This window comes from Bacillus rossius, chromosome 17 (assembly GCF_032445375.1).
Source record: "Bacillus rossius redtenbacheri isolate Brsri chromosome 17, Brsri_v3, whole genome shotgun sequence".
NCBI classification, from domain to species: domain Eukaryota; kingdom Metazoa; phylum Arthropoda; class Insecta; order Phasmatodea; family Bacillidae; genus Bacillus; species Bacillus rossius.
Genome location: NC_086344.1, coordinates 15,369,711 through 15,393,840, shown reverse-complemented (window position 1 = coordinate 15,393,840; position 24,130 = coordinate 15,369,711). Strand labels below are relative to the sequence as shown.

The 24,130-nt window shown below is 42.5% G+C and overlaps 1 protein-coding gene across 2 annotated transcripts in view; it reads right to left on the bottom strand.

Annotated features, from left to right (window-relative positions):
* The window catches only part of LOC134540737 (DNA mismatch repair protein Msh6), a 59,918-nt gene that overhangs the window by 7,154 nt on the left and 28,634 nt on the right, over positions 1–24,130 (bottom strand). For both annotated transcript variants that reach the window (XR_010076495.1, XM_063383634.1), the window contains exons 13-24: positions 21,344–21,534; positions 19,326–19,438; positions 18,279–18,434; positions 16,421–16,578; positions 13,168–13,268; positions 12,532–12,687; positions 11,191–11,325; positions 9,478–9,569; positions 8,566–8,695; positions 6,469–6,651; positions 3,147–3,324; positions 1,994–2,145 (exon numbers count right to left, since the gene is read on the bottom strand). Coding sequence is in view for 1 of the 2 variants with exons in the window: in XM_063383634.1 (XP_063239704.1) it covers positions 1,994–2,145; positions 3,147–3,324; positions 6,469–6,651; positions 8,566–8,695; positions 9,478–9,569; positions 11,191–11,325; positions 12,532–12,687; positions 13,168–13,268; positions 16,421–16,578; positions 18,279–18,434; positions 19,326–19,438; positions 21,344–21,534 (1,745 nt within the window). In the remaining variant the exon portion in view is untranslated. The remainder of the gene's footprint in view (positions 1–1,993; positions 2,146–3,146; positions 3,325–6,468; positions 6,652–8,565; positions 8,696–9,477; positions 9,570–11,190; positions 11,326–12,531; positions 12,688–13,167; positions 13,269–16,420; positions 16,579–18,278; positions 18,435–19,325; positions 19,439–21,343; positions 21,535–24,130) is intronic.

The window sequence follows — 24,130 nt, the reverse complement described above, 5'->3', positions numbered from 1 at the left end:
ATTCAAATAATGATACCTTAGTGCTGCTTCTGCCATTGGTTCACTGTTTAATCTAAAGGACTGAGGGCCAATTAGAGACCCTCACTCGATAGAAGTGTCGAATCACAGGCCACCCAGTCTCCAGACGATTCCACAAGTCAGCAGCCAATGAACAGGTGGCATTTGCCCGAGTGTGCAAAGGATTGTGGAGTCTATCCTGGAGGTCGTTGAACACGCGAATTTTTCCGGTCTCTAATAATTAGAAATACATACCCGTAAGCTGGTCATGCAATGATCCATCTCATCCGCGACCTGCAGCCAACCAGATGACCCAAAAAATTCCATCCGTCCGTCAATCCCGCCATCAAAACCTCGACAAGCTTAACTTTCGATGGACGGACGGATGAAATTATAACATCATACATGTCTGACAGTCATTATCTTTATTTTAAAAGTTTTTATTTTTTAATTTTTTTTTTAATTTGATTAGTTTCTCCAATATTATGTTTTTAACTTGTCTAGGAACACTTTTTAAGCTTAATATTTAGAAACAAAAAATTTTCTGAGACACAAAAGTAATTAATAATGAACAGTAACTCAAAATTATATTTAAATATGTACTTTACAAGAGAAATTTTCTCAAAAATTTAAGGGGGTGCCTCCCATTTCAGGTCAAGATTTTATATTTACAGTAATTTAAGATAAACTTGTAGACTTTTTCAATTGTTTAACTTTCACGAAATGAAAAATATATACAGTACATACTTTTTGCATAATTAGCTGCCAAAGTTACATTTTTAACTTTTTTTGGTTGTACAAATAAGGAGAATTAAATTTATTGCAGAACTGAAACTTTTTAGGTTAAACTGCAGTGCCACTGGCTACTTCAAGAAATGGTTTGAATTTCTTTCAGAAAATATTAATTAATTTGACTTGGCATTTCAAAATTCTCACATTTGTAATGATTTTGACAGCCAGGAAACAAAGAAAAATAAGTTTATGTGATAGAAATGCAAAACCATATCACGAAGTAGATAGTGGCATTGCAGTTAAACCTAAAAAGTTTCACTTCTGCAATAAATTAAATTCTCCTTATTTGTACAACCAAAAAAAACATTTAAAATGTAACTTTGGCAGCTAATTAGGCAAAAAAAGTATGCGCCGTATTAATTTTTCATTTCGTGAAAGTTAAACAATTGAAAAAAGTCTAAAAGTTGATCGGTGATTAAAATAAATATAAAATCATGACCTGAAATGGGAGGCACCCCCTTAAGTCTTAATAGTAAGTTGGCGAATCCAAGTAGAAAACCATTATGACAGACGTGCGGATGGTTGTGAATGACGGACGGACAGGTGGCGGACGGACGAGATGGATAATCGTGAGTACAGTACGTGTTCTTAGGCTCGCACATACAGCACACAAGGGGTCGTCCATTAATCACGTGATTTTTTTTTAGCAAATTTTTAAACCCCCCTCCCCCCTAGTGATTTGTGGTGAGGTTTTAGACTACTTCCCCCCCCCCCCCCCCTAATAAAAAAAAATAACGTGTATTTTTTTTGGTACAAAATATTTTTAAAAATTTCAGAACATTATCTTTAAATATAGGTATAATCTAATTTAATTCCGGAAAATTACTCACAGTGATAAAAATGTCCAGACACACATTAAGGTTGCAGGTTTAATCTCACTGGCATAAAAATAATAAAGGATAGGCTTGTATGTGATTTACGCATGTATTCGGCGCCAAAATCACAGTCTTACTGGCGACTGGCAAGCCGAGCCGGGTGGTTCGTGTTGCGGCGGGCTGGGATATTGTTGCCTGGCTACGACGAGTCAAGGTCACGCGTCGCTTTTCAGTTTAGTAGAAATCGCGCGAACAAATAAATACACGTGATATCTCTCTACACCTCCCTCCCCCTTGTGATATTTCATGATTTCCCCCTCCCCATCCCTTCGAGCCACACGTGATTAAGGGATGATCCCCTAGAGCAGGAGTCAGGGGGGAACACGCACCATGTGGCCCAGGGTGACGAGCGGATTGCCCTTGTAGTCCTCCACCAGGCCGTGGTAGTGCGTGGAGAACAAGGTGCGGCAGCTCCGCCTCACCAGCCGGTCCACCACGGCCGCCGCGATGGCCGTGCCGTCGTAGGTCGACGTGCCGCGCCCTGCAGCACGGTTCCCCCCGGCCCGTCAACACCAGCACTGCACGCCACTCTCCTCTGTGCTAAACCTGCCTTCCGAGGCGTGGACGTGCTCAAACTGGTTTTCAAGACATGGATTTGATAAAAAAAAATTTCTAATGCATCAATTCGATAAAACTGGATTCTAAGCCATGAATTTGGTAAAACATTTTTTTCTAAGGCATGGATTTGCTTAAGTGTGTAACAAGACATCAATTTGATAATCTGGTTACTAAGGAATGAATACGTACATAGATGTCAACCAACTAGATTTTTTTTTAAATAATAACATACCTTGCGACACAAAGCCAAATTTTTTTTAAGCAGAAAATGAATATAAATAAGGAGTCATGGGTCGAAACCAAATTTTTTTTGAATCCAGATCAGAATTTGAAATCTCGAAGAGTACCTTGAATCCGAATCCAGGTCTCAAAGGTCAAAAATTAAATTATGTGTACAAGAATTAAAAATGATAACAAACATCAAAAGCACCTTCATTAAGCACTTTTTGCCTAGGTTATTAGCTACATTTGAAATTTGCAATTCCTAATTATTTTACAGTATTTTCAATAGGTACAGCTAACCTTAAACAACCAATCGATTTCACAATATCACTGCTATTTTTATACACATATATATACCTAAATTAATAATTTGATGAAATTAAAAAGAAAAAAAAACTACTTGAAGTATCACTTTGCTCCGTTATAGAATGGTTGGAAAAATTGCCAGGAAATAATAACAGCAATAATAATAAACAGATTTTATTCAGGAATACATATTTATTTTTTATTAATTAATAAATAACAATTTGAGTCCACAGAAAATATATCAAAATATTTATAAAATATGTGTAAAATCATCTGTACTACTTTTGAATGTTCGACCACAGAACTAAAATAACTTACTGCTGAATCCTTCAGTCACGTGGTAGGGACTCGCTATCATATGGCATAAAGAGGGCAGCACCTGCACAGTGCACTCACCCAGCTCGTCCACCAGCACCAGGGAGTGCGGCGAGGCGCAGCGCAGGATGCACGAGGTCTCGCTCAGCTCCACCAGGAAGGTGCTCTCCCCGGCCATCAGGTCGTCGTTGGCCCCCAGGCGCGTGAACACCCGGTCCACCGGGGTCAGCCGCATGCCGGCCGCCGGCACCCTGCAGCCCTGCGACCACCACCACACACACACACCGTCACAGAGTAGCGACACCCACACCGTCCTAGTAGCGACACCCGCACCGTCTCAGTAGCGACACCCGCACCGTCTCAGTGGCGACACCCCCACCGTCCCAGTGGCAACACCCATACCGTCCCAGTGGCGACACCCGCACCGTCTCAGTGGCGTCACCCGCACCGTCTCAGTGGACACCCACACCGTCCCAGTGGCGACACCCGCACCGTCTCAGTGGCAACACCCGCACCGTCTCAGTGGCGACACCCGCACCGTCTCAGTGGCGACACCCCCACCGTCTCAGTGGCGACACCCCCACCGTCTCAGTGGCGTCACCCACGTGGACACCCACACCGTCCCAGTGGCGACACCCGCACCGTCTCAGTGGCGACACCCGCACCGTCTCAGTGGCGACACCCGCACCGTCTCAGTAGCGACACCCCCACCGTCCCAGTGGCGACACCCGCACCGTCCCAGTGGCGACACCCGCACCATCTCAGTAGCGACACCCGCACCGTCTCAGTGGCGACACCCGCGCCGTCTCGGTGGCGACACCCGCACCGTCTCGGTGGCGACACACGCGCCGTCTCAGTGGCGTCACCCGTACCGTCCCAGTGGCAACACCCATACCGTCCCAGTGGCGACACCCGCACCGTCTCAGTGGCGTCACCCGCACCGTCTCAGTGGACACCCACACCGTCCCAGTGGCGACACCCGCACCGTCCCAGTGGCGACACCCGCACCGTCTCGGTGGCGTCACCCGCACCGTCTCGGTGGCGTCACCCGCACCGTCTCAGTGGACACCCACACCGTCCCAGTGGCGACACCCGCACCGTCTCAGTGGCGACACCCCCACCGTCCCAGTGGCGACACACACACCGTCCTAGTAGCGACACCCGCACCGTCCTAGTAGCGACACCCGCACCGTCCCAGTGGCGACACACACACCGTCCTAGTAGCGACACCCGCACCGTCTCAGTAGCGACACCCGCACCGTCTCAGTGGCGACACCCGCACCGTCTCAGTGGTGACACCCCCACCGTCCCAGTGGCGACACACACACCGTCCTAGTAGCGACACCCGCACCGTCCTAGTAGCGACACCCGCACCGTCCCAGTGGCGACACACACACCGTCCTAGTAGCGACACCCGCACCGTCCCAGTGGCGACACCCGCACCGTCTCAGTGGCGACACCCGCACCGTCTCAGTGGCGACACCCCCACCGTCCCAGTGGCGACACACACACCGTCCTAGTAGCGACACCCGCACCGTCTCAGTAGCGACACCCCCACCGTCCCAGTGGCGACACACACTGTCCTAGTAGCGACACCCGCACCGTCTCAGTAGCGACACACACACCGTCTCAGTAGCGACACCCCCACCGTCCCAGTGGCGACACCCGCACCGTCCCAGTAGCGACACCCCCACCGTCCCAGTGGCGACACCCGCACCGTCTCAGTAGCGACACCCGCACCGTCTCAGTGGCGACACCCGCACCGTCTCAGTGGCGACACCCGCACCGTCTCAGTGGCAACACCCGCACCGTCTCAGTGGCGACACCCCCACCGTCCCAGTGGCGACACACACACCGTCCTAGTAGCGACACCCGCACCGTCTCAGTAGCGACACACACACCGTCTCAGTAGCGACACCCCCACCGTCCCAGTGGCGACACCCGCACCGTCCCAGTAGCGACACCCGCACCGTCTCAGTAGCGACACCCCCACCGTCCCAGTGGCGACACCCACACCGTCCCAGTAGCGACACCCGCACCGTCTCAGTAGCGACACCCCCACCGTTCCAGTGGCGACACCCCCACCGTCCCAGTGGCGACACCCGCACCGTCCCAGTGGCGACACCCGCACCGTCTCAGTGGCGACACCCGCACCGTCTCAGTAGCGACACCCGCACCGTCTCAGTGGCGACACCCGCACCGTCTCAGTAGCGACACCCGCACCGTCTCAGTAGCGACACCCGCACCGTCTCAGTAGCGACACCCGCACCGTCTCAGTAGCGACACACACACCGTCTCAGTAGCGACACACACACCGTCTCGGTCAACACCTTCACCATCATCCATATGCATATTCACCAATATGCTAATTTTTTGCTAATTTTCTAAATACATGCCTTTATTTCCCCCCCTCAGATAATTAGTTCAAAATGGCTGTCATTTGTAAAAAATAACCTTTATTCAATACCACATAGTAACTAGCTTCATGATATATGGTGAATTGCGATAATGCAGAAGTAACACCGAAATGCAAGTCAATACCTCCGTTTTCATCTCAGATTACAAAAACGTAATCTTATAATACATTAAATTCAATTAATGTAAATTATTTAGAATGAGGTAGGAAAAATTAAATTGAAATTTGTGTGTGTTAAAAAAATCGGCCGCTATTGACGTTAAACACGTTACTAATTAGACTTACTAGATTAAACAATGCAACATAATTTTTCCAAATTCATTTCATTCATACACTTTGGTACCAAATTCATGCCGGTTAAATTACCAATATTCAATGAATTTACCGTTGTATAAGAGAAATTATTTTGTAATTGAAGTAATATATTGCTGATTGACTTTTACGTATTTAGTTACATTTTGGTGCCAAATGGTGCATTAATTTGCTTTTCGGTGTTATATACTGTATCGAGATGCTTTGTGATGTTAGTTTGGTTTCATCCCAATTCACCTTGTTCACGGACAGTACTACAGCTGATAGCTGTTTCTGCGGTGGAGCGTTTAGCTGTTAAGTACTGTAGCTGAGAGCTGTTTTCGACGGCGGAGCGTTTAGCTGTCAAGTACCGCAGCTGAGAGCTGTTTCCGACGGCAGAGCGTTTAGCTGTCAAGTACTGCAGCTGAGAGCTGTTTCCGACGGCGGAGCGTTTAGTTGTTGAGTAATGCAGCTGAGAGCTGTTTCCGACGGTGGAGCGTTTAGCTGTTAAGTACTGCAGCTGAGAGCTGTTTCAGACGGCGGAGTGTTTAGCTGCTAAGTACTGCAGCAGAGAGCTGTTTCCGATGGCGGAGCGTTTAGCTGTTAAGTACCGCAGCTGAGAGCTGTTTCAGACGGTGTGGAGAGTGGCGACGCCGGACCGGACTGGGCGAGAGGAAGATGGTAGGGGACACTCACCATGTGCGCCATGACGACCAGCAGGCCCAGCTGCCGCATGAGCGTGGACTTGCCGCCCATGTTGGGGCCCGTCACCAGCACCACGGAGGCCGCGCCGTCGCAGCCCAGCGCCGTGTCGTTGGGGATGAAGCCGTCCGAGGAGCAGAGGCACGGGTGCTTCCCCTCCACGACCTTCACGTGCGGCTGCGGGCAGGACCGCGCGCGCGGCTGGGATCCCGAGCACTCGCCAGACACCCACAGCAGAACTCCTAGCCATAATGCTGCTCATTCAAATCCTTAACGAAAGCAATTTCCGAGATTCGAGATTCGAAATGCGGATGCTATTGATTGCATTGATTTCTCGTCTAAATCACAAATCTGTTCTACTATGCAGAACCCTGCAGGATTGCCAGAAAAACGTGTTTTAGTAAGAGCGTCTTGTTATCCAAATCTTCATTTTGCCATATTATGCAATAAAATTAACTCTTTGTGATCTGCGACATATAGTTACTGAACCTTAGCATCATCTACATCTTTTTTGTGTGTTTTGATCACCAAATAGCACAAACTGTGCGGATATAGAATGCGCACACTTTTTGCATCTACGATACTATCTCCAACAAACCAAACTGTCCCATGAATTTGTTTCCAACTGATGCTTAAAAAACAGATACCACTGGAAAAAGTACATTCACGTGTCACCCATTTTTTTTAATTAAGGCAGAACCCTGTTTTAACGTTCCTCCTTATAAAATCATTATTTTTAAGTCACAAAATTTCCCCCCATAAGAACAATGCATTTATTTTCTGTGTATAACTTTTCATGAATGGTGCTTTTCCTGTTTATAATGTTTACTTTTTTTAAATTAAATAAATGCAAAATATGTTTTTGATAATCTAACTAATCCACTCACTGTTAGAACATAGATGTAGACTGTTGAAACAGAAATATATATAAAAAACAAAATGCAAGTGCGCCAGAAAAGTAGTGTTACAGGTTAGTGCTGGCTAATGCTGTGTGCATTTGAAATATCGAAGGTATGCAACGTTCGCAGTTACGTGTGCTAGCACCCTTGACTTTATATAATAATAATATTTTAAAAAAAATTGCCATTCCATTCTGGTTATTATTTTTTTCAGTTTGCCCACCATCCCGTGATGGCAAAAAAAAAATCATTTTGTAATGCTGATAGTCAAATTTATTTCACTCATATGTAGGAATCCCAAAAAAACATTTGTTCAAGATACGGAATGAATCGGAAATAAGCATTCCCACTCGAAAAGTTGCCATGAATTGTGAGACTATTAGACATAAATGTGGCAATGAGTGTTTAAAGACCAAAAAAATAGCTCACCTCATGTATACGACTTTTTTCCCATAGCATGATTTCCATTTTATGGTTTTTCAGCTGCCCTAGGTAATCGTAACCATAAAACTTTGATTATTATTGCAACGTATTTTTTTAAAAAAAAGAAAAAAGAAAAAAAGTGCATTTTCAAACCACATGCAAGATGTCTGTTGTCCATTAAGCAACAACAGGTTAACTAACCATGAAGCTACAAAAGAGAACTTGTGCTATGCAGCGTTGCCTTGCATCGTCAAGTTTTGAATAAGCCGCACAATGTACTTTTTCAACAGACATTTTAAGAAAATATTTGTGTGGAATATTGTGAGAAAATATGGTAATGTGCATACATAATTATGAAAATATATATCTGACTTACATTTTGTAAAGAATGACCATTAGAGAAATCATTACAATGCAAAATCAAGCTTATCTCAAAAATTTCAGACTTTTCCCGGTTTTCCTGGTCTGTAGCCACCCAGTAATAAATTTGAGATGGCTTCACACTTGAGAGTAGATCCGTCTCAAAATCAATCGGCAGAGATGGATTTTGGTTGATCTTTGGTAGCATCGATCTCCTGTCGAAAATTCGATACACCAATAAATTTTTGGCCCTTATCTTGTGGTACTAAACAATACCACCCTTAATTTTTTTTATATAACAGAAAAATAAAAAAGTATGCTATATTTTACGTTGAATGTTAATTCTTTTTGTGGTGTAAAATTCATCCACCTGGCCAAATGTTTCAAATTGAAACGTTGGCAAACTCACCTGCACGTCTGCAGATGGCTGCACGAACTCTGGCACGCACGTGTCGGGCTCCGTGAGGCAGTACTCCGCGAAGGCCATGAGCACGTCAAGCACGGACAGGCACTGTATCGCGGCGCTCCACTCCGCGTACCTGAACACGCAGGGACACTCGCTCGCTGTCTACGCCCGTGCCCGTCTCACGCCTGGCTCCAAGTCCGGAGCAAACAGCAAACACTGTCGCCAGACGTATACTACTTATCCAAATCGACATGCCATCTTTCATTAAAATAATTTTGCATATTTTATTTTTTTTTTTTAATTTTACCATTTATTGATTTTTCTACGACCATAAAATGGCGTCTACTGACCGTATTATTACAGTCGTCATCGTTCCGACAGGAAAAAAAAGTAAATTGATCCTAAACGCCAACTATTATTCCACAGGAGGAACCATTTGTAGCAGTTCAATCATTATTAACAACAAGGCACTCCATTAAATTATGTGCTATGCTCAAAAGAGCAAAAAATTTTAATATATTAAATTATATAAATGTTGCTGACAAAAACAGTTGCAACCAAGATGGCGTCTTTCAAGTGTGACGACTCAAAAATAAAAATTAACACTCACTTATAAAATCAATACATAAAATAAATAAAAATGAATATAAGTTTTCTAAAAAAAATAATTTAAAGGTTTTTAGATTCATGAACCTGTGTTGACATTATAATAAATTCTTAATTGATAACCAAGGTACAATTTAATATTTTTAGCATAATACTTTGCATTTTCAATTCAACATTAGTTTTAAACATTTTCATTAATTAAAAACATTTAAACAAAATTAATATGCATAAAACAGCCTGGGTTTGAAAATGTATTAATTAATGGAGTAATTTAAATATTATTTTATGTAACAAAGGTAAACATCTTACTTTGCACTAAACTGAGAGAAAATTCTGCGACTGAGATCTTTCAGCACTGCCTTCTTCTGGTCTTCAGCAGAAATCTGTCGAGCCAGAAGGTCCTGCAAACAATGCAAGCAGTTGGGACGGACTGTGTATATCGCACCCCAAGCAACAACACTAGCTCATACGCAAAGTAAATATGTACTGGTGAAAATACACTTCGTGCAGGAATTAAAGAGTGCTGTGACCTTATATTACACAAAAAAAAAAAAAAAATCAAATCATATCACGAATATTCTTCTCGGTGAAGCTGTATTACACTCATTTTTATAAAATAAACAATTGAAGTAAAAAAAAAAATCGTTTATCATTTATAATATTTAAACTGGTGATTAAACCAATAGGGCCCTATATATAACATAAATATTATTTTAAAAAAAATACATAATATTAATACAGTGAAACCTCTATTTAACAAATCTCAAGGGACCAAAATTTGTTGTGTTTGTTGTAAAGGGGTTTGTTAAATGGAGGTTTCGCACGATATATTTCGAGTCATCATAAAGCTTCACATCAATGGCTAGAACTGTCTTTCTGACTGTTTAATACAATATGAGGAATTAAACATGAAAAAGTACATAGAATACATTTGTTTAATGGCATATTAAATAAGGTCGAAATAAATTACTATCTTGTCCAAATCATCATTTTTACATACTTTCACACGTTTTCGATTTGTTCCTACCAGAGAAGCGTTGTTTTCAATCTGTTCCTGGTTGGATAATATGGTCGAAAGTGTAGACGCCGGGATGTCGAAACGTTTAGCTATATCACTTTTTTTTTCCAACCTCATCAACTGCATTTAAAATTTCTAATTTTATTTTAATGTCAATCTGTCGCCCCCTTTTAGGATTAGAATTCATTTTACAGTAGTACCGTGTTTATTTCCGAAACTACATGTGGAAATAAATAAACAACAGTGAAAACTGAAAGAAAAAAAAAACGTAAATTGTACTACACCATAGTTAAAAATATTTGCGTGAGCGCATCTTTAACCATAGAAACGCAAAATATACTAGTTGTTCGTCTTGCCAGAGCAATGGTACGGGAGGTTTCCGCCACTGGTGCTAAATGTACCCGCCATTTTGAACAAAGTGTGGCATGTATACACGACGTGTGTTATCCATGATGCTTTGTTTATTTATTGTCTTCCGCAATGGTGCATATTATTTTAAGGTTATACGCTTGTATTTTTAAGCAGTGAATGCAAAAAAATTAGTGGATGTCTTGTAGATGTTTATTTTGGCGCTTTTTTCAAAAGCGGCAGTTCGTTGTAAAGGGGAATTTCACTATTTCGGAACAAATAAAATTCGGTATTTAGAGGTTAAAACAGCATTGATCTTATGGAGGTTCAGCGGGAACAAAATTTTATTTTGTTGCATGGGGTTTTTCGTTAAATAGAATATTCATTAATGGAGGTTTTACTGTATTGAGCATTCATAAAAGCAAAAGAAGTAACAGATGTTATTCGAACAAATCATGTAAAAAAAAATACATATTTTTATGAGCAAATCTAAGCTTTCAATATTTTAAAGCTTTGCAACAAATGAGACGCTTCATGACAGACATCACAACCGAAGCTCCAAAATTAAACGAATAGCAAAATTTCCTGGCGAGGTGAAAACGAATGCTGATTCGCATAGTGTAAGCTTTGCACGGGCCCTTCAACGAGGATCTCACCTTGGTTCTCTCCGTGGTGAACCTCTTGAAGCCTTTCCTCTGGGACTGCAGCTCGTAGCCGCGGCCGGCCTTCTTGGCCGCCGTGTCCGTCACCTCCAGCTGGAACCTCTTCTTGTCCGTGCCGTGGTACACCACCTGTCGCACGCCGCCAGACACATACACACAACGATGCAGGATGTCTCCAAACACCGAGCGAAGCACCTTCACGTCATCTTCAGAACCTTCCAATTAAGTTTTCTTACAATATTTTAAAGAGAAAATTCTTTGCTGAGGCTGGGGGGCTACAACTTTTGAGCGTTACCAAAATTCCAATCGCATGAGGGGAATAGTTAGGTGCGTGGTGGGGGAACCGGTAGAGGAGGAGAGTGCTTTAGCGGCAATGCCACTCCAACGCATGCGCTAGCGGTCTTGTGACATCTACAGACCTTGCACACTCCTGTGGCATGCCATCCAGACTTTTCACACTTGTGTCTCATGACATCTACAAACCTGAAACACTCCTGTCTCGTGACATCTAGACCTGAAACACTCCTGTCTCGTGACATCTACAAACCTGAAACACTCCTGTCTCGTGACATCTACAGACCTGAAACACCCCTGTCTCGTGACATCTACAAACCTGAAACACTCCTGTCTCGTGACATCTACAGACCTGAAACACTCCTGTCTCGTGACATCTACAGACCTGAAACACTCCTGTCTCGTGACATCTACAAACCTGAAACACTCCTGTCTCGTGACATCTACAGACCTGAAACACTCCTGTCTCGTGACATCTACAGACCTGAAACACTCCTGTCTCGTGACATCTACAGACCTGAAACACTCCTGTCTCGTGACATCTACAGACCTGAAACACTCCTGTCTCGTGACATCTACAGACCTGAAACACCCCTGTCTCGTGACATCTACAGACCTGAAACACCCCTGTCTCGTGACATCTACAGACCTGAAACACCCCTGTCTCGTGACATCTACAGACCTGAAACACCCCTGTCTCGTGACATCTACAGACCTGAAACACCCCTGTCTCGTGACATCTACAGACCTGAAACACTCCTGTCTCGTGACATCTACAGACCTGAAACACTCCTGTCTTGTGACATCTACAGACCTGAAACACCCCTGTCTCGTGACATCTACAGACCTGAAACACTCCTGTCTCGTGACATCTACAGACCTGAAACACTCCTGTCTCGTGACACCTACAGACCTGAAACACTCCTGTCTCGTGACACCTACAGACCTTGCACACTTGTCTCTTGTGACGCCTATAGACCTTGCACACTCCTGTGATGTGACACAGAGTCCTTGCTCACTTGCCTCGTGACACCTACAGACCTTGCACCCGAAGAAGCTGCGTTGCTCCTGCAGGTATCTGTCGAGCTCGGACTGTATCTCCTGCAGCTCCTGCGTCACGGAGTCGTACTCCGGGTCGACGCCAGCTCTCGGGATTATGCGGCCGTGCTTCGTGGCTTCCTCCTGGTCAAACGCAGTCTGCAACCACCAACACACAGCATCCACAAGCTGAATTGTTTCATATTTGATGCTGGAATCACAGTAACACGATGGTCACGTTTCCTAAACAATTAAATTTGACACCTCTGTGACGTTAGCTTGATGAAATCCAACAGATTTATTCCCAACCAAATGATTAGATTGGAGCATTAATATTACTACTTGTAATTTTTTTTAAAGATTTTATTAACTTAATTTAGCTATAAAATCTTTAATATGTGTTTACAACACAAATGAATGTTAAATTGAGTTAAATACTTTCAAATATGAATATTTAATTGCTAGCATCTGTACGGATAAATAACGTAGTCCTTGTCAACTACACAGGGGCTAGTAAATTTGTGAAATTTCCTTCATAAAATATTTTTTTTCTTGAATCTTTCTCCTCGAAAATCGAGTATTTGTAATTGGACGTGACGGTACGCGAGGATCTGTGTGATCTGGAAGAGAGCGCCTCACCTCGAAGAAGTGCAGGGACTCTGTCATGTCGGGAAAGCTGCCCTCCGGGGCGGAGCGCGTGCACTGCACCAGCAGTTCAGCCGTGACGTCCAGCTCCCGGTCTGCGGGCAAACACACCGACGCTCACGTCAAGCTGCACCTCCACACTCGCGGACAAGTACCGGCTTCACGGCTTCACACGACAAGACGTCTTCAATCCAGCAGACTATCGCTGTTTTGTCTAGAGACGTACGAGACTGTAAAGTCCAGGTAGAACGACACAATTAATGACGATGCACTCGCAAAACAACTCGACTGGCAGCAAGTGTGCGCGACGGCACAACTCACCGCCGTGACGGTAGAACAAAAACTGTTGCTTCGTTGCCGGGAGCTGCAGGGCTACCTGCCTTGGCAGGCAGCCAACTTGAAAAACTTGGGCGCTGCTGGCGAGCAGCGCGGGAAGTGCCAAATTCAAATGTTTCAAACACTGTACACTAAATTATACACAATAGTATTGACTAGTCCAAACAATCGCACTTCAATACAGTTTCAACAGGAACAACAGGGAACAATTTATAAACGGTACAATCACATTTGGAACAATTTGTGACAAGATGCGCTTTAGAAAAAAAAACAGAAGAGCATCTTTTTCTTCAAAAAAAAATCATATTTAGGGACAAGAATCCATGGTATTAATTTTAGGACAATTTCATTTTTAAAACAGGAGATTATGGTGTTATTGATTTTATTTTTATATTTGTCTTTATTCATTTTAAAAAAAAGTGTATAATTTAACAAATATGACACTAAAATATTTTTTACTTCTTATTTCACAACTACAATATTCTAATTTTGACTGACACCTGATGTACTAATACAGTAAGTTAATCATTAGTAATAAGCAAATCTATAACAGAACTATCCAGAATAATAAAATAAAAACATGAAATCAATCAGCAATTTGAAAAAAACTGAACTTAAATGAAAAAAATTTAAACTTCTATCGTGGTAAATTCATGGATTTTATAACAACATGTAGGATCTAAATGGACTGGAAAAAAAATTCATGTTATATTGTTTAATCTTGCATCTCTTGGATTAGAAACATGCTTTTACACTAATAAAAGTTACATTATTTTTCCAATAATTTTTTTTTGTGAATTTGTCAGACATGGTATATAAAGGTAACAGAAAAAAAAAAAATATTGAATTTGAAATGCTGAATTGAATATAAAATTATTCATGAGTAACAAATATATTTCAAGTACTCGCACCCTCCTACAGTTAAGCCCGCCGCACACGGTACAATATTCCTTACAATACTGTAAGCTAGGAATCGTACTGGCTCTACTACTAGTTTCTTCACTCGAATTCAAACTGGATACTAGTAGCTGTACAAGCTGGGCTACTGGTTTTGCGTAATAGACTGCATCCTAATTTCGTTGCTTGGTGTGTTCCAATATTTAAGGAGTGGCCAATCAGAACTCACGAAAACAGCACGAGGGGTTGTTTACACTTTTAAGCGCGCATGTTGTGATAAACATGGATGGAAAGAAGTGGACTAGTGACCAACTTCTCGTTTTAATAAATGCATACAAAGAAGAGCCTTGTTTGTATGCAGTAAAAAAATGTGAATTATCATAATAAAAATTTGTTGTGGAGAATATTCTCTTAACAAAACTAGTAAGGCAGCTAGAATCGTGTGCAGCAGAAACTTGTAGCGCGCCTAGTGTTTCAGCTAGTAGCCTACACAGTACAGAAACCAGTAAGCATTCTAGTAAGCAAAATAGTAGAAAATATTGTACCGTGTGCGGTGGGCTTTAGTTACTAGGCACCATCGTGACTAGCATGTTTTTTGGTTTGTCGAAGAGTCTGCCGCGTGCGGAAAATGGTGCAAGCGGGTTGCAACTCTGAGGACGATGGTCGATGACTGTGCCGTGCATGCAATTCTGGCCGAGGGTTGCGGGACTAGTACAGTAACATCTGGTTCGGTGACACTCGTGCGTGGCACAATCCGTTGGATATGAATTACTACATCACAAGCGAATGGGTGGTCCTATGGTCGCGATGAGCTTGCCTTCGCGTTAAACAGTCTGCAAACACTGACTTAAGACTTTCCTCAACGCATTCATTAAATTTATCTTTGAAGTGTAACTTATTTGGGTGCAAATGAGAGTAAAATTTATATTACAATTTCAAGGCCAACTTTAAATGCAACATTTTATGTAAAAAATTGTAATGAAACGTTTCTGACGCCAAAGAGCTATAAAGAAAGCCTTTAAGGGTCGAGGTTTGAATTGACAGAGAAGTTTTCATTTCTATCACATGTACCAAGTTTTCAAGTGCTCTTTTTTTTTTTTACTTAATGATGGAAACTTCTAGTCAACAGCAGTCAGTTCAAAATGTACTTATATTTTAAACAGAAACAAAAGGATGTCCATTAAAAGGAAGCAGTTAAAGAGCAAGGTGATGCGACGGCAAAACAAAGGACTCATATTCAAGCTGACCCGTTTTTTCCCAATTTTGTATAAGTCATCCTAATTTTGTGATTTGTGGTTTCCAGGCTATGAGTGTTCACTCAGCACATGCCACAACCGCTATGTATTACAACCAGTCTCTAATTATTAGGCCTGTGTGAAGCTTGGACTAAGCAAATCAACCGAAACTATTTTCAATGTTCGATCTGACTTCGCCAGGAAATTTGCTGTTTGTTTTAATCGGAGCATCGGTTGTGTTGCAAAGCTTCGCGTCCATCAGGAAGCTTCACATTTGTTGCAATGCTTTAAAATATTGGAAGCCTAAGATTCGTTTACCAAAATAATTTTTTTTTTACATGTTTTGTTTGAATAAAGATTGTTACTTAAAAAAAAAAAAAAAAAAAAAATCAGGAAGGATGTCACTCTGGTTGCTATTCTGGATGCTCAATATTAATATTATGGATGGTTATTTTATAATTTTTGTAGAATGATGATATGCATAGGGCCCAATATGTTAATCACTTAATCAGTTGAAATATTACAATGTTAAAATATTTTTTTTTTTTTACTTCAATCATGTATTTTGTAAAATAAGTGTAATACAACTTCACCGAGAACAATGCGTTAATTTAATTTGACTTCGCGAAATTTTTAAACGTTTCTATCTGATCTCGCTTCGCATCAAAAAACTAGTATTCTTGAAGGCTTATTGATTTACTTCACCAACACACTTCAACCTTTCAGGAAAAGCAAGAGTTTACAAAACAACCCAGTCGCCTCGACAAACACTCACTGACCTTGGAACATTTCCGCTACCCTCTCCGCGCACTTGAAACCCGACAGGACTGCGTTGAAGTCTTGTATCTTCTTCTTGGAGTAAAGGTTGTCTTCGAAGAAGATGGCTCGGCTGTCCGGATGAGTCTTGGATCTCTCAGCGTTGCCCTGGCCGTGAATCCTGCAGCAAGGAACAAGTTGTGGTTCTGTTCAACGTTTCAGATTGGAAAAAAAAATAAATAAATAAATAAATTGCAAATAATCAGGATATTCTTATAACCGGAGACTTTAATACTCCAGGCGTTGACTGGGTGAACAAGCTTACTTCTAATATTTCTCACACAGATATAAAAATCCAAAGCTTAAGTCTCACTTAATTTCACCTCTAGTACAGGTCTCTTTCAATACAACTTTGTTCAACCCTCAAATAATCTTTCAGACCTGTGCTTCACCAATTCACAATTTTGCTCTCTTAATAAAGCCACCGATCCTCTAGTGAAAGAAAATGTGTTTCATGCATCTATACTTATCTAACATCAAATTTGATATTGTAGGCAATGCTACTTCAACTAACTCTTCCTACAGAAATTATTAAAAAAAAACAGACTCTTTAGATTTTTTTAATGCATCATGGATCATGATGCATGTCCGATTTCAAAAGAATAAATAGTATCTTTCCTATAGTTGATAAAGAATTCTTGGTTTGTTCTCTACTAACATATCTTCATATACTTTAGTTAATTAAGTTGATATTATGTCTCAATGGCTAGGATCTGTTCAATATTTGTATTAAGTATTTTAATTCTTACATAATCAGTTGTTATTTTACTATATTATTCATGTTTTTTTTTTATTGTCTTTTTCTTTGTACATTTATTTCCCCCATTCTTGTAAAGTTCTTTTTCGATTATGTTAGAGTTTGTCAATGATGTTATTTGTAATAAAAACGCAACATACACACACACATAATAACAACACACACAACACACACAAAACACACACCCAATAACAACACATGCAACAACCACACACACAACACACACATATACCACATGTACACATCACACACACATAACAACACAAACAACACACACATAACAAAAACACACACACACCACAGAGAGAGAGACAGACACAGCGAGAGCGACACAGAAACACACACAGACACAAAGAGAGGGAGAATGAGTGAGAGAGAGAGATGAGATAGAGATGGAGAGAGAAGAGAGAGAGACAATAGAGAAGAGAGAGATAAGAGACAGAGAGAGAGAGACAGACAAAGAGAGAGATAGAGAGAGACAGTCAGACACAGAGAGAGAGACAGACACAGCGAGAGCGACACACAGACACAAAGAGAGGAAGAATGAGTGAGAGAGAGAGATGAGATAGAGATGGAGAGAGAAGAGAGAGAGACAATAGAGAAGAGAGAGATAAGAGACAGAGAGAGAGAGACAGACAAAGAGAGAGATAGAGAGAGACAGTCAGACACAGAGAGAGAGACAGACACAGCGAGAGCGACACACAGACACAAAGAGAGGAAGAATGAGTGAGAGAGAGAGATGAGATAGAGAGAGAAGAGAGAGAGATAAGAGACACAGAGAGAGAGACAGACAAAGAGAGAGATAGAGAGAGACAGTCAGACACAGAGAGAGAGACAGACACAGCGAGAGCGACACACAGACACAAAGAGAGGAAGAATGAGTGAGAGAGAGAGATGAGATGGAGAGATAGAGAGAGAAGAGAGAGAGATAAGAGACACAGAGAGACAGACAGACACAGACACAAAGAGAGAGAGTGAGTGTAAGAGTGTGAAGGAACATGCAGGAGCCCCCCGAAGTGTGGGTGACCAGCGCACGAGGGCGACCAGGGGGAGAGTGGGGTCACCTGGTGAGCAGGCGCTCCAGGTCAGGCAGCTGGGACACCAGGCCCCGCGCCTCCTGCAGCACGGCCGGCCGGTCCAGCAGCTGGCCCACGGCCGCCTGGCGCGCACGGATGCTGTCCACGGAGCACAGCGGGCTGCACACCCACCGGTGCAGCAGCCTGCCGCAAACACAACACGCACGCCCTTTCAACCAGACCGGTTACACCCGGCTTGACAATTACACATCGTGCCTCCACATAAGAACCGCCAAAGCTTATTTCATCTTGGCCAAACACAGAGCCATCGTCACAGATAAATACGCATTGAAGGGAGAGAATAGCTATTAAGGAAAGAGCTAAATATTGATTTTTTTTTGAAATTCCATCACACAATTAATTTGTTGTATTGTAAGCTACTCCCGTGTGAACCATCAAGAGAACATGGTTATACAAAAATTTTAAAAATTATTTATGGACAGGTGCGTGTTTCAGACTTGAAAGGGAAGGGCAGGGAAAGGCAGGGCAGGGCAGGGCAGGGCAGGGCAGGGAAGTACAGGGAAGGGAATGGAAGGGAAGGGAATGAAAGGGAAGGGCAGGGAAGGGAATGGAATGGAAGGGCAGGGAAGGGTAGGGGAGGGAAGGAAAGGGGAGGGGAGGGAAGGGAAGGGCAGGGAAGGGAAGGTCAGAACAGGGAATGGAAGGGAAGGGAATGAAAGGGAAGGGCAGGGAAGGGAATGGAATGGAAGGGCAGGGAAGGGTAGGGAGAGGAAGGGGAGGGGAGGGGAGGGGAGGGGAGGGGAGGGAAGGGGAGGGGAGGGAAGGGGTGGGGAGGGAAGGGGAGGTCAGGGAAGGGAAGGGCAGGGAAGGGCAGGGCAGGGCAGGGCAGGGCAGGGCAGGGCAGGGCAGGGCAGTACAGGGAAGGGCAGGGAAGGGAAGGGCAGGGAAGGGCAGGGCAGGGCAGGGCAGGGCAGGGCAGGGCAGGGCAGGGCAGGGCAGGGAAGTACAGGGAAGGGAAGGGAAGGGAAGGGAAGGGCAGGGCAGGGAAGGGAAGGGCAGCACCGCGGCACGCACCTCTTGCCGAAGGGCGTGCAGCACAGGTCCATCCTCCCGAGCAGCGTGCCGTCCCTGCCTCCGTCGCGGTTCTCCAGCACGTTCAGGTTGTGGAGCGTCACGCCGTCCAGGATCTGCACACACACGTGTCCAACCAACCAATCAGGACCCACCAGCAAAACATTACCAACTAACTAATGGTAATGACATTTCATCCACTTTTTGTACACAACTTGAGTCTAACTGAAATGAAAAAAACTAATGTTCCAAAATTTTTATATTTCGCTACCACTACCAAATATGTGCATGGGCCTACTTTTACTCATTATTTAATCCAAGCAATTTTTTAAAAGCACTTAAGATGCTAAATCTTTGTACTAAGAAAGTGAATAAACTTTTTATTCAACTTCTTTTTTTAAATGTTACATTGTATCTGAAACAAAAAAAAACCTCATTTTTGCTTCATTAGTTTTTATGTCATAACTAGAGTTAAGATTTAAGGGATGTATTATTTTTAGTCCTATTTTTTTTTTCAAACAGGATTTTTCAGTGTCATGACGGTGTCATTTTGACAGATAACTTGATGCACTTTTACAATATAATAATTTTTAATAAGTTTGTCAAAATACTGGGAACACTACAAATTAATCAGAAGTTTAAAAAATTGTACTAATGTCATTATGTAAAATTCAGTTACTGATAACAGTTACAATATTAAAAAAAAATAAAAAAAAAAATTCAACAAAGCCGAAATATGAAAATTAAATGGCAAAGTTGTCACTACTAAAACACTGTTAAAAAAGGTGCCTTTCGGTGCATACAGATCCAATTTTCAAATATTTGTTTTTGAACATAGAGAGATGGAAGAGTCTGAAACCAAGTCGGGTTCAGTAGTAATGTTGAGTCGAGTCAAGTCAAAATTTCAATTTGAGCTAGAGTAATTGCAAAAAAATTTTTGAGAACTATTATATGTTCCTGGTGCTTATGTTATGCATCATTAGCGTATACTTATGTCCATATAACATCTATGTGATAGTTATTTGCACTGAGTGAAAAAATAAAATATAACTATCAATTGTACCAATTTATAAGTTTCAGTCCATTCATTGCCAGTTTATTTTTAGTTTTGACGATAGTCAAAATCTACACAAATTTCTGGGGATTATTTTTAATCGGAAGAAGCGGAGTTTTTAAATAGTTTCGGTATTAAACATGCCATTTTTCATTAACATTTGTTTTCTGTTCTTTTGTTGTAGGCCAAATGGCTCGCTGTTGTCAATAAAAGCATTTTTTTTTTTTTTAACGCGAGCAATTTATTATTTCTCCCGAAAATACCGGGAAGAAAAGGATGCCCTCCCAAAGTTTCGGAAACCCGCACACCACTAGTTTTAAGACACTGAGATATTACTCGGCATCGACAGTGTTTGGACTTGTAAATATTGTGTGTTGATTCTTGTAAATATTGTGTGTTGATTCAGTGTACAGTGTTAGAAACGTTTGAATTACGGACTTTGTGCGCTACTTACCAGCAGCGCCCAAGTTTTCAAGTCGGCTGCCTGCCGTGGTGGGTGTAGCCCTGCAGCTTCCGGCAACGAAGCAACAGTTGTCGTTCGACCATCACGGCGGTAAGTTGTGCTGTCGTGCACGGGAAGCCAACAACTAACGTAGTTTCGGTTCCCTACCACGTTCGTGCAACTTCGGATTTCTCTCAAAAAATTGAAATTAAAAAAAAAACCGAAGGATTGGGTAAGGTTAGGTCAGTCACAACATGCTTGTTTCCATTGGAAACTTCTGATTTGGCGGCTGAAGTGGCACTAATACCAAAAGGCAAAACTTTGGGAATCTTCGGAAATTCTCGCAGGGAACCGAGACTACGTTGAGTTGTAGGCTTCCGATCGTGTACGCTTGTTGCCAATCGAGTTGTTCGCGAGTGCATCATCATTAATTGCGTCGTTTAATATGGATTTTTAAAGTCTCTCACGTCTCTGGACAAAGCAGACACGAGTTCTCCTAGTCCGCGGGAAGCGCGGAGGTCTCACCATGTGGCGGGGGAAGGCGGCAGCGTCGGGCGCAGCCGGCGGCTCCTGGTCGGCGGGCGTGTAGCGCCGGAAGCGACCCATGGCCAGCACCTGCTGGTCCAGGTGGCCGCGCGTCAGGCACCAGGTGACCGCCCCCAGCGCCCTCACCGCCAGCTCCGCGTCGTCCCGCGCCGACAGCCCCAGCGAGCTGCCTGCAACCGCCACCGCTCACTCCCGTCACTCTCGGGGGAGCACACGCATCCCCTGCTCTCTGCCTCGCCTAGGTGTGTTGCTTCGTTCAGTACTTCACGCACTATTTGAAGAGATAAGGGAGGGGAGATGTCTTCTCAGGACTAGTTCCTAGTTTCCCCCGCCTCTCCCTCACCCAGCTTTGACCGAACTTCCCACTGTTTAAGGAACCCGCCTAGTCAGAACTATATCTGTGTCGGCGAGGCGGGATGATAAGCGTGAAGCTCGCTGGTGCTTCCAGCGCGGTGTCTCCTCTGGACAGGCGCGCAGTCTTCTCGTCGTGCGAATGAGCGGTGACTGTAACGTTATATGGCGGAGAAATTAAGATAAAGGTGTAAGTAATGCAAGTCCCTTAACAAATGATGCATACGCTTGGCTCAGCAAACGTAGATTGTAGGCAGGATGGAGCAAGGCTTATACGAAATAAATCGTGGATCATACGTGTTCAACACCACTGCTCAGGGCATGGAGCATGCAGATTTATGCCTGCTTATAAACACATCCTAAAGTAGAGGCGCCAGTTATTAATGCGCGTATAAGAAAAAGATATTTAAAAAGATAATTTTCCTATTGCAAGCATTGGTCCTGACATTAAATATTTATGTCATGTTGAAAAGCTAGGCGATAATCCTGGCATTTTAAATGAAATAGCAGAAGGAAATCACAAATTTTGCAAGCTGCTAGGCGCTGCTAAAAACCCTGTGCTCATCATCGGTCAAGATGCATTAACAAGAGATGATTCCGAATCAATTTTAGCTTTAGCTGGCACAATTGCAGAAAATTTTAACATGGTAAGAAATGACTGGAATGGTTTTAATGTGCTGCACAAGGCCGCAGCTTAAGTTGGTGGATTAGATATTGGATTCCTGCTTTCTGCCTTGCCTCGGTGTATTGCTTGGTTTAGTGCTTCAGGCACTATTTGAAGGGATAAGGTGAGGGGAGAAGTTTTCTCAGGACTAATTCCACCCCCTTTTCCCTACCCCTTTCACCACTCAGATTTGACCGAACTTCTCACTGTTTAAAAGGCCGGCCTAGTCAGGGGTTTATCTGTGCTGGCGAGGCGGGATGATAAGTGTGACACTCGCTATTGCTTCTAGCGTGGTGTCTGCTCTGAAATGGCGCACAGTCTTCTCGTCATCACAGGATAACTGTGAAATTTGAGCAGTGACCATAACGTTATATGGCGGAGAAATGAAGATAAAGTTGTATGTAATGCAAGTCCCTTAAGTGCTTTCAAGAATCTGTACCAGTTGTTTTATGGCTAAATATTATTCAGAAAACACTCCTTTTAGCCATTTTAACTCTTCTAGAAATATAGCTTAAAAACTTAACCTGGAATCAAAACTAGGTACTTTTCGGCCCTAAGGGAATTCTTAAATGCTTTTAGACAAACAGACCCCACTCGAATATCTTGAGTAGTTTTCAAATCACGTTGTTTTTCCTGGGGCTCTGCACACTGTGTGTGTGTCCGTGTAGGCAGGAACCTTAAAGAAAAAATTTAAGCTGCAAAAAAATTTCAAAAGTCCCAATGTTTGAAAATATTTGAGTCCAAAATGAAAATTCCTCAATAAAAAATATTTAAACTTACATCATGTACTTGTATCATTCAAATGCAAATTTTCCAATTTAAATTTATATAGTATTTTTGTTGGACTGAAGTGTATTGGAGCCAACTCACTCCCAATAACCTTCAATCTCGCTAGCGAGAAAGGCGCAAAACACCGTGGGAACTTTAGTAGTGATGAGTCGAATCCCAATACTATCGAATCCCAGAAAGTACTTCGAGTATACCCACCCCTTCAATACAAATCTAGGTCTTAAGGGTCAAAAATAAAATAATAAAAAATAAATGATAAATATTAAGAATGATGTTGAAATATTCAACCATTTACATGTTCATTTCACAAACTAAGTTTCCAGATTCAATAAACAGTGTAATTTCATTTATATAATCACATGTTAAAAAGAAGACACGCTGATTCCTTCAGCGTAACATTGCCCGAGGTGGTTCGTCAGCGCAATGGCACCGCAGTGCCGACAGGTGAACCCGAGTCATGCCGCTGATTTGCGTCAGTTAAACACAGAACATTTCCCCTGAAACTACATTAGAATTAATCAAGACTCAAAACCAATTAACAATTTATGAAAAATAATTACGGCTTGGTCTAATAAATTTTAAGAATGCCTTCGGCAGTCCGGGTCCATTGCAGTTAAGTGTTCACATTAATATGTATACAAATGTCTGATTGTTTACAATACCTTAAAGGACATGAACACTGTTAACATAGAAGAAAAGAGTTTACACTATTAGTTATTATTGACGTAAAAGAAAAAGCTTACAATAATAAATAGTCAAGGCATGTGCGAATCCTTGATTTTCAGTTGGGTTCAAATCCGAATACAAAACCCTGGCAATATTTGAGATATGAATCCGATTCTGAATATTAAGCACAAATTAAAAATAACTGATTAATTTAGAAATAATGTGTGTTCTCTTTTTTCTAACTGTAACTACTGGCAATTATTTATTACACTGAGATTGAAATGTTTATAATTATG